The following is a 10,961-nucleotide window of genomic DNA, read 5'->3' as shown; positions in this document are numbered from 1 at the left end:
ATCCCAAAATCACTTAGGAAGGTGTGTGCTTCTGGGTACAACCGCTTAAAATCACGTGATTATATAAAAAAAATAATTCTCCATATAAGCGATTATTGGCCTAGAATCACTCCCAAATGAAACCTCGGTAAAAACCCCTCCTAGACAACATCTTCATGCATGCCCCAGATCGATTGCTCAGTAATGCATCGTGTGCTACTACTAGGTTTGGTTTCCAGGAAAAGACCAAAAAGCGAAATATTCAAAACCCCCATGATATGACATGCCTCCAGATTACTTTTATGTAGGGAAAAAAAAAAATTACTGTTTGTCAATCCGTACAAAAGGCACAAGGCACATTCATAGTGATAACAGAAGTTTTAACAAACGCCTTCGACCTGAATGCACCCCATCAACCACCCTACCAAAATTCTGTCAATCTAAAAATTCTACATGTTACACAGTAAGACCTTGTGCAGCAGCAGCCGCAGGTGACTTGGGCTTAGGCTTTTCCACCACGATGGCTTGAGTGGTCAACACCATTCCGGCAACCGAAGCTGCATTCTGTAAAGCACATCTTGTTACCTTTGCTGGGTCAATAACACCGGCTTCCACCAAGTTCTCGTACTTGTCTGTCATTGCGTTGTAACCAACCTCCCATTCACTATCCTTTATTTTCTCCACAACCACTTCACCTTCAATTCCAGCATTTTGAGCTATTAATGCTGCTGGTGATACGAGTGCCTGCATGTAAATAGATTTGATTTTTCAGAATGAATAGGACAGGTGTTGAGAGAATTAGCATAGAATATGGAACTTCTTCCTTCAAGAACAGTAGTAGCAATTCCAAATAACCAGGTCGAAAGAAATAAGGCATGATTGTTATTACCTTCTGCACAATGTCAGCACCTAGCTGCTCATCTGCATCTACAAGTTTTTGCTTGAGTGCAGGGACATATGTTGACAGATGCACCAAGGCGGCACCACCACCAGGCACAATACCTTCCTCTATGGCAGCAAAAGTGGCATTCTTGGCATCCTCAATACGAAGCTTACGGTCCTCAAGTTCGGTCTCTGTAGCAGCTCCCACCTTTATAACAGCAACTCCACCTGATAATTTAGCAATCCGCTCAGCCAATTTTTCCGAGTCATAAACGGAATCTGTCTCAGATAACTCCTTCTTCAGCTGTGCAATCCTAGCTTGCAACTCATCTTTTGAAGCTGCATCAGCAATTATGGTAGTGGAGTCCTTTGAGATTGTCACCTTTCGGGCCAAACCAAGCTGCTCAACTGAGGTGTTCTCCACCAGTAGACCCAGATCATTGGCTTGAAACTCAGCTCCTGAATATATATGGAACCAGCTGAATGAGTAATATATCCGTGCAAATTAAGTGTCTATCTGTTGACACAATTAAAAAAATATCCAGAATATACTGCAATAAAGTAACCAAGCATTTTGCTCCATTAAATATCCAATCTAAAGAAACAGATACAAGAAAACTCCTTGCACTATTGATATCAAACTTCACTTGTGTTGCTGAGATATAATCTGATATACTAAGCCAAATATTTACCTGTTAAAATGGCGATATCTTGGAGGAGAGCCTTTCTCCGTTCACCAAAACCAGGAGCTTTGATGGCAGCAACATTAATTATGCCCCTCAACTTGTTCACAACAAGAGTCGCCAAAGCCTCCCCAGAGACATCCTCAGCAACTATAAGCAGAGGGGCTCTCAACTGAGTGGTCTTCTCCAAAAGGGGAATTATGTCCTTGATAGCTGTAATTTTCTGGTCGGTAATCAAAACTCTTGCATTCTCAAATTCAACAATCAATTTCTCAGGGTTCGTAACGAATTGAGGGGAGATATATCCTCTGTCAATCTGCAAAACAATGACAAAAATCATCAAGAGACGATAATCATATAATATACAGAAAGGAAAATCATGAAATGCAACTAAGACCATAAAGAAACGCACCTCCATTCCTTCTTCCACTTCGACGGTTGTCTCAAATGAGGATGATGACTCAATGGATAGGACACCATCAGGTCCCACCTTGTCGATGGCATCAGCAATCATTGTCCCAATATACTCATCGTTCCCAGCAGAAATAGAAGCAACAGCTGTAAGCAAAACAATGATCAACAAAGGACATGGGGTTTCAGTAAATAATTAAACTTGATGAAATACCCTAACACTCGTTACAGCACAGTACCTTTAACATCATCACGACCCTTAACAGGCCTAGATTTATTCTCTAGCTCCTCTATCAGACCGTGTACAGTTTTATCAATCCCCTTCTTTATTGAAACAGGATTTGCACCAGAGGTGACACTCAAAAGTCCAAGCTTGATTATCTCCCGAGCAAGAATTGATGCTGTTGTTGTTCCATCACCAGCTGAGTCGTTCGTTTTGCTAGCAACCTAAATCCCACAATTGAAACAAGAGAGCATGGTAAAATAACCCAGAAAATTAGAACTGCCTGACTTGGGATAGTACTACTTTGAAAAATACTATGAAAATAAAGGTCCAACCTCCCTTATGAGAGCTGCACCAGCATTTTCCATAGCATCAGGAAGCTCAATTGCTCTAGCAATTGTTACTCCATCATTCACCACTTTTGGACTTCCATATTCGTCCAAGACAACGTTCCTCCCTACAGACACATCAAAATTAGGAATTGCTCACGTTCAAAGAGAATACCATGAAATGAAACCTCTATCTACTAGAAAATGTTTGAAACAGGTTAAGGAGACACTCTTTTCGTCACAAACGCACAACAGGGAAATATCCAAGATAGCACCAATGCAACAAGGAAAAGAAAGAAGATACCCCTAGGGCCAAGAGTAAGGCCAACTGCATCAGCAAGCTTATCAATTCCGGCCTGTAGCGCACGCCTTGAGTTCTGGTCAAAAGCTATATCTTTTGCAGCGGCCTTCACAACAAATCGGCCCCTTGATTGCTTGTAATTCACCCTATTATTTTGCTGCTGATTCACCCTCCTCCTCAAACTCTGGCAACGCCATTAATTCACACCAAAGAATGAATTTTTAATATTGACCAAAACAAAGAAAACCCAAAAAGATTAAGGCAAATAAATCTCAGATGCTGTTAATATGACCAAACTACACACAAACATCCTAGATTATTAAACCTGCATATTTCTTCAGTCCCAAAAAGAACCAATTACCAACCACAGCTACCAAGTAATTCAAGCTAAAGGGCTTAAACACATGCTTGGTTCACAAGAAATGAGAGACCAGATGAAACTCAAAACACACAAATTCATTCACCGTCCTCCACAAGCTCCGCTAACACCCTTAATTCATACAATTATGGAACTAAGAAGATTGAGCCAAACAAAACCCAAAAAGCTTAAAGCAATTAAACCTCAAATGATGTCAATATGCGACCCAAAAACACAAGCAAAATGCCCAGATAATTAAGGGCAGGCAGGTGCAAGACAAAGCTACGACGAAATTCAAGCCACAGAGGCCAATGTTTGGTTTAGAGGAAATGAGAGACCAAATGATACCCAATTCATACAAATTCATTCACTTTCGTGATAGCACACAATCCAAGAAGCCAGTACCTGACTGGGCGAGCAGAGAATGGCAGCTGAAGTAAGAGCGTTGGCCGACGCCATTTTCAGAGCTTCAAGGTCGTGGCTTTGTTAGAGAGTAGAAATGCAATTGTGCGTGTGGATAAGAGAGGCTCACAGTTTTGTTAGGGTTTTTGCCCGTTTTGGGTTTTATTTGTTGTGGGAAAGGAGAGAGAACCGACGACGACGTTCCAGAACCGTCTTCTACTTCCAGAAAAACCCTTTGAGGCCTCTTTCGCTTTTAGGCCCAATACTAACATGCGACATGATATCTCTCTGCATATTGGGCCTTAAATAGTTGGGCCCATCTTCTGGTTTGACAAAGAAACGGGCTTTAGACAATTTAATATCGGCTTGATTTGTTTCTCTCTCACTCTCAGCGTGCCAGCGGAAACTCGGGAGTCAAGACCCTCTAGGAAGGAGAGGAGCCGTTTGTGGAACTTGGGTTTCATATTTTTTTGGAGGTTAGTTGATCTATCCTGATTTTCTCTCTGTATTATAGATTATTTTCTAACTCTATTGCTCTATTGGATGATTTGGCTATGTGCATGTTAGGTTTTTCAGAATTGAGATTATCAAGGTTTCTCTGTTTTCATTATTTTGGGGAAAATTGGTCTAGGCTGAAGGATTTTCTTGATTTGGGAGTTGAAAGATGTGAAATTTTTTTTTCCCCCTTTATTTGTACTGTTTCTGTCATCGAATATTTTGTCTTCGGTATTAAAAAATTGTTTCTTTTTTCTTTTTGTTAATTCAAATGCTTGGGGAATTAGCCTCTCTTGTCTAAACACAGCAATGGAAGTTCGTCAGTTTACTGAGTTTTGTATGAAAAAGATTAATTATTGTTATTAATTTTTTTGGAAAATGCATATCTGTTTTTTTTTTGTTTTTTTGTTTTTTTTGTTTCCCTGCATTCATGTTCCTCTTCCTGAATAAGGGCATCATTTCTTTGCTTTTCAGGCGAGGCCCTGCAGAGGTGGTCCGAAGAAGAAGACTGCCGGCCACACTCTTAAGCCTTTTTTTTTTTCTTGAAAAGATTTTGAGAAAACAAACTGTCTTGTCTCTTGTTTTTCAATTGAAGTCAGTTAATAGAGTGCACCATTTTTGTCTTTTGTATTTAAAACTTCTAGTCACTTCATAAACACACGGTGTTGGTTTGTAACTAACCATCTCTATCTCTCTATGTTGTCTCTAGTCTATTCTTTTTTCTCCCATTAGTTATCTGTTCCCACCTTGTATTCTCAATCTTTTTCTCCCAGCCTCCAAAGTGTCGAGTACTTAGAATGTAGCTAGAATGAGGCTAATTCCAAACGATTGCTAATGCTAAATGAATGCCAACTGTCAAATATGATTTTCTCAGTTCTCTCTTTATCCTTTTCTCCCATTGTTGATCTGTTTATAGTTGTGTTCTTATTGTAATCATTCACATCCGAAAGGCTTATGCCTCTTGGTCACAAAACTTACGCCTTGCCTTTGGAGACATGAATTATTACCAGTGTTTTATAAGACAAAGTCGTTCCTGAGTTTTGCAGCAATCAGATAATAGGCGAATTTTGTAAAAACTCCGTTCTTATTGATAGACAGTATGAAAACATGTAGATATTCATTTAACCTAACTGAGATTGTCATTTGATCCCACATAATTTTGCTTTTATTTACTGAATTTATTTGCCACTTCCCACCACTGTCTGTTGGGGCTTTGTGTGGACTACGCATTCCTGTAATGGTTTCTAATTGTAGATTGTATGGCATTTACATTTGTGTGTGGATCTGGATGTTATTCTGTCCCTGTTGTACACTTTCTAAAATGCAGCCTTCATTTGCACCTGCTATAATGACATTGCATAGTGTTTCCAGAAATACTGTGACCCTTTTTCTCTTGTTACTCACCTACTTACGTTTACTTTTTTTTTTTTTTATGAAGTAAAACTACTTTTGGTCCCTGATATTTTTTTTTTAATTTCTTTTTTTTTTAATTACTGTCCAAGGTCAAAAAAGAAATTAAGAAACCCAAAAAGAAATTAAGAAAAAAAGGAAAAGGAAGAGGAGAATGGAGGAGGCTGATAGTGAACTAAAATCAAACCTGGCTAATGATCAGGAGCCCGAAGATGATTGTGAGAAATCCAACGGGAAAATCACAGAAGAAGTTAACTTTGCAGATAATGAAAAGAAGAGAAAGATATTCTTTGAGGATGACAAAATGGGTGAGGCAGCTAAGAGATTTCAATGCTCTGAAGACAGCGACGTTGACAACAATGGAGAAGGGGATAAAAAGAAAATGAAGAAGAAAGAGAAGAGAGAAAAGGTAGATGGTGAATGGGTACAGAAGATCATAATTGATGGAAAGGAGGCTGGAGTAGAAAGTGAGCACTCAGATGGGAAAATTATGGAGAAGGGTGGAATCATGAAGAAAGAGAAAAGAAACCATAGAAAGAAGTCAGGAAGTCAAATGCGGGAAACTGTGGTTGAGAAACTGGGCACAGAAAGCAGTAGAATTGAAGGAAATAATTTCTTAGAGAATGACGGTAATGTACAGACAACTGGAGATGAGACAAGCAACAGTAACATAGAGGTTGTGTATGTAGAAGACAGTAATAAAAGGAAGAAGAGGGCCACGTCAAAGAAACATGTTAATGTAGGGGACTGCAACGAAGATGAAAAGGAAATAGCCAAGTCAGATAAAGGAAGTCTAAAAACCCCAAAAAATGTTAGGGCTCCCAATCTTTCTGAAAATTCTACACCTAGAAAACCATAAAAAAGAGTGAGTTTTTCTGATGACGTGCAGGTTGTGTATGTAGAAGACAGTAATAAAAGGAAGAAGAGGGCCAAGGCCAAGTCAAAGAAACATGTCAATGTAGGGGACTGCAATGAAGACGAAAAGGAAATAGCCAAGTCAGATGAAGGAAGTCTAAAAGCCCAAAAAAATGTTAGGGCTCCAAATCTTTCTGAAAAATCTACACCTAGAAAACCATCAAAAAGAGTAAGTTTTTCTGATGATGTGCAGGTCTTTCCCCAATGTGATGCCCCAAAAGATGCAGAAAATGGCTTAGTACAAGGTAAGCGGTTTTCAGAAGAAGAAGACAAGCTTGTAAAAGAGGCTGTTTTAACATACATAGAGGAACATCGCTTAGGTGATGAAGGCATCGACAAGGTACTCAATTGTAGATCCAATCCCCAAGTCAAAAATTGTTGGAAGGATATTGGGGCAGCCTTACCCTGGAGGCCTTCTAAGAGCATATATTATCGAGCTCATATTTTATTTGAACGAGGAAAGGAACGTAATTGGACCCCTGAAGAGTATGAAGAAGTAAGACGTGCCGCCATGGAATCTAAGGATAAAGGTGAAGCCAAACCCAATTGGAGAAAGGTGGGTAATGAACTGGGCAAACATAGAATTCATGTCAAGGATGCATGGCGTAGAATCAAACTGCCAAACATGAAGAAAGGACATTGGTCCCAAGAGGAGTACAAGACTTTATTTGATTTAGTGAATAAGGATCTGCAGATGAGGGCGTTGGAAGAAAAGAAATCCAAGCATGGCATGCTGCGAGATAATATCAAGTGGGAGTCAATTAGTGAGACTTTAGGCACCAGAACCAATCCCGCTTGCTGCCAGAAGTGGTATTACCAATTAACATCACCTTTGGTAGCTGAAGGTGTGTGGGCTGATGCTGATGACTATCGCCTACTTTATGCTCTTGATAGCTTGGATGCTTGTTGCATGGAAGACGTTGATTGGGATAATGTTCTTGAGCACAGGTCTGGAGATGTTTGTCGTAAGCGATGGAATCAAATGGTCAAACACATTGGTCAGTATGGGACTAAGTCCTTTGCTGAAAAAGTTGAAATTTTGTCGAAACGTTATTGTGCTGATGCACTTGAAGCAAGAGCAGTCTTCGATAGTAAGCCTGCAGTTGACTCAGGTTTATTTGGCATCAAAGTAGCGGATGTACTTGAAACAAGGGAGGAGGCTCTATTATAGTAGCAAACCTGTAGTTGAGTGATGAGGTGTATTTGGTATCAAGCTGGCTGTCTTTTCTTCTTTTCATTTTTCCTTTTCCTTTTTACGTTTTGTATGAAAGATGAAAGGTTAGTGTTGAAGAACAGATCTTCTGTTTTTTTTACTTTTCTCCCAGCCGTCGGTTCTTTCTTCTTTCTCTCCATCTCTGTCTTCCTTGGCTTCTTCTTTTTTTCTTCTTTTTTTCTTCTCTCCATCTTTTTCTTCTTCCTCCCTATACACCACGCCGCGAAGCCCACAGCCGCCTGTCTGTCTCATCCTCTGCCAACAAAGTCAGTTTCATTAAATAATTGTGAAATCCCACACCACTTGTAATTATTCAAGTTTGTCTCAAATAAAAGATATATGTTCATGGCACATGAATTCTGTTAGGCCGCAGAAGCGGGAGAGATAGGCCTTCAAAAGAAATTGAACAACACACCGTCTTTGTATATATAGATTCTCATATACAAATTACACTATCAACTAGAAAAAATTGAAAATGGAAATGAGAATAAATTCACAATATATATATTTTTTGTTATTGCCATAATAAGTTTTCATCTCTTGTAATAAGCTTAGTAGTGACATTCTCAAAAAATTCATTATATGAAAATAGACTATTAAACGTTGTACAATTCAAATATAATGTAGCAACTCCCAAAAATAGCATGTTCATCTTTCATACCATAACTGTGATGTTCAAGTTTACGTAATTGCAACATTAAGGCCCATCTCACAATCTATGCTAGAAAGGTCATGAGTACATTTCACGTTAGCATAAAGAGTTTCACTCCTGTTTTTTACTTGTAACCTATCATACAATGATCCATCAGCAACTTTAGAACTTAATTTGGTGAGAGTTGTAAAGTCTTGAATGGAGCCCACATATTTGGAAATAATGAAGAACATCATGATGAAACTTGTCTGTCATCATTCCTTGAGAGCAAACTATACATCCACGGGAGGCAATAATCTTTGCCTATAAGATAAGGCATCCTCCTCATTGTAATAGATAAATAGAAACATTCAATGAAAACATCAGAACATCATTCCTATTGCTATTTGAATTCTCTAAATTCTCTCTACAATCTCTTTAGTTTTATAACACTTTATCAGCACGAATTCGCTCTCAAATAGACTAGCTGAATTCTCTGATGAAACCCATATCTCTTTAGTTTTATAACACGTTCAGAAGCCTTTGATGATCTAAAGTTGCTTCATCTACCGATGGTATATCACCATTAATTTTAGGAACATGCTGCACAAAATGAGCAAGGAACATAAAAGTATGAACTATAGAACATTGTTGTCAAGAAGCCAAAATTAGCATAGAGATCTCCTACCCTGCCGACCACCATCTACCATGACTAATTGTTTGTTAAGCCATAATTTCCAACAGATTGTTGCAGCCAATCTTGTGGGAATACAGATAATTGCAAATGTACCACTTTTTCAGGCTCTTCCTCTATTGCAAGTAGTGATAATTCTTCTTGAAGAGCATGAGCAAAAAGTTCATCATATTCTACATTTCTACAATCAGTGTCATTACCATACACATCTTGCTTAAAATATTGCCCTTGATAATAATTAGCATCATCTTGGTTAACAGTCCCATACGTCCCACAATTAGAATATGGATCACCATCAAAGAGCTCGTATGTAAGCATTTGCTATGTATATCCCTACTAAGTGCCAATAACACAAATTAATTACTACAGTCTACAGTCAATGTTGCCACTTAGAGCACCAGAAATTCAATTGTGAGCCCAAAACTGCATATAAAAAAATGCCTACTTGCTCTGAAAGAAACATAACACCGCACCTTTAACCCATTAGCACCAGGAAGAAAAAACAAAATGCCCTCAAAAGAAAGAACAAAGTAGTTTCCATCATTTATTGGCCCCCAAAAAAATCAAACTTTAAAAAAAAAAAAAATATGCTGAAAGTTATTGATGAAACTAGAAACAAGAAAGGTTCCACATTTGGGCATCATTCACAGCCTACTTTTAATAAACACAAATGCCATTTCCTACTTTGGTCGCACATTTTCTGGGTAACCAAGCAAACCCATTAATCTGATAAACCAAATCATCGAATCTTATTTTTCTAAGAAGACATTAAAGGAGCGACGCAGAACAAATGTTTCACCTTGGATCATTCTCAAATCAAGTTGTGTGGCCGATGGAGACAGAAAGCAACGAGTTTCGAAGTATTATAATTATTGGAATTTTTAGGTTGAAATGGAAAAGAAAAAATAAAAATAGAGAGAGAGAGAGAGAGAGAGAGAGAGAATAATTAGTGTATATGGAGTAGATATTATCGAAAGGCGGGACCGAGACGTCGCAGAAAGAGAAGTGAAGAGAGAGAAGGTGGGGAACAGTGAAAGGGAATATGAGGACTGACGACGTCGCAAAGGGCCAAATTGGTAAGTGACGGACGTCACGAGGCTTTGTTCAGTGTTTCTGTCGCCATGTTCAGCCCACAAAACAGAGACTGACAGTGAAAGCTCTTTAGACCATAAAACTTTGGACTTTTTTGTTTTTTCTTTGTTGATTAATCAACCACCATGAGATTTGAACACCTCAAACGAAATGGATTACCACTATAGGAAATGATGAACAGTTATTTACACTACTATCTCTTGAGGATTTCGGTGTTTTCAGAAAATCTCATGATGTTTCAAAACTTTCATGAACATGCCCTAATGTTTCAAATTGTTTTCACAAAACACCTTTTTATTGATTGTTCGTCCAAAAAATGATGATTTTATAAAAGAAAATTTATGCAAATGACAAAATTAACATCAATGAATGCATTTGCAATCATGGTCTAAAATATCAATGGTATTAGAAATATCGGTAGTCCAAAAAGACGAAAATTTCGATGAAAATATTGGGATATTATCGATATCGATAAAAATTGAATAAAAACTTGAAACTTTTTATTGAAAATTTGAAGGATGTTTATTCAGTAAATTATCTATTAGTTTATCATAAAAAATTATCCCAACATATAATCCGGGTTGAAGTGTAGAGACTCCCTCCATACGAGCTCCTTTATATCTTCTTCATCAAGAGTTGCCTGCTCGAAATCAAAGATGAAAGGAGATGGGCAAACGGGCTCCTCATTGATATCATGAAGACTTGATAAGAATGGATGATTCAGTGCTTCCTCAACTTTTTATATATGACAGGAGATGGTAGATATTAGTATTTCGAAAATTAGTGAGAAAATTGAAGATTAATCACTACCAAATGCTAAGAGACTTACTAGTTATACGCTTGCTTGGATAAAAAAAAAAAAAAAAAAAACTAGCAATATTATAGTGCTATTTTGATAAAATAGTGTTGAAGTGTGAGCGAAATTATCGACATCGATATTTTC

At 38.1% G+C, this 10,961-nt stretch overlaps 2 protein-coding genes and 1 long non-coding RNA gene across 3 annotated transcripts; 2 read left to right on the top strand and 1 right to left on the bottom strand.

The window, feature by feature from the left end:
- Positions 1-238: 238 nt before the first annotated feature.
- LOC117630655 (ruBisCO large subunit-binding protein subunit alpha) lies at positions 239-3,730 on the bottom strand. The gene is made up of 8 exons (XM_034363352.1): positions 3,572-3,730; positions 2,812-2,992; positions 2,514-2,635; positions 2,195-2,402; positions 1,957-2,102; positions 1,554-1,860; positions 869-1,320; positions 239-723 (listed from the first exon to the last, which is right to left on the bottom strand). The coding sequence occupies exons 1-8, from the start codon at positions 3,623-3,625 to the stop codon at positions 436-438; spliced, it is 1,758 nt and encodes a 585-aa protein (XP_034219243.1). The 5' UTR covers positions 3,626-3,730; the 3' UTR covers positions 239-435.
- Positions 3,731-3,941: 211 nt separating this feature from the next.
- Positions 3,942-4,948, top strand: LOC117632587. The gene is made up of 2 exons (XR_004586490.1): positions 3,942-4,044; positions 4,538-4,948. It is a non-coding gene; the product is annotated as an uncharacterized LOC117632587 (long non-coding RNA).
- A 658-nt stretch (positions 4,949-5,606) lies between these two features.
- Positions 5,607-7,952, top strand: LOC117632586 (RNA polymerase I termination factor-like; the record flags this gene model as incomplete). Its single annotated transcript, XM_034366112.1, has 2 exons — positions 5,607-6,154; positions 6,509-7,952. Coding segments are annotated over 2 exons (1,599 nt in total), but the record flags the coding sequence as incomplete, so codon positions are not given.
- Between the last annotated feature and the right edge of the window lie 3,009 nt (positions 7,953-10,961).

This window comes from Prunus dulcis, chromosome 6, assembly GCF_902201215.1.
Source record: "Prunus dulcis chromosome 6, ALMONDv2, whole genome shotgun sequence".
Classification (NCBI taxonomy): domain Eukaryota; kingdom Viridiplantae; phylum Streptophyta; class Magnoliopsida; order Rosales; family Rosaceae; genus Prunus; species Prunus dulcis.
This window is presented reverse-complemented; position numbering and strand designations above follow the sequence as displayed.

Excerpts from the sequence above, each read along its gene's own strand:
- LOC117630655 (XM_034363352.1), bottom strand. The coding sequence starts at position 3,625 with ATGGCGTCGGCCAACGCTCTTACTTCAGCTGCCATTCTCTGCTCGCCC. Across the intron at positions 2,403-2,513 it reads GTGCAGCTCTCATAAGGGAG|GTTGCTAGCAAAACGAACGA; the intron begins GTTGGACCTTTA and ends TGTGGGATTTAG. Across the intron at positions 1,321-1,553 it reads AGATATCGCCATTTTAACAG|GAGCTGAGTTTCAAGCCAAT; the intron begins GTAAATATTTGG and ends ATATATATTCAG.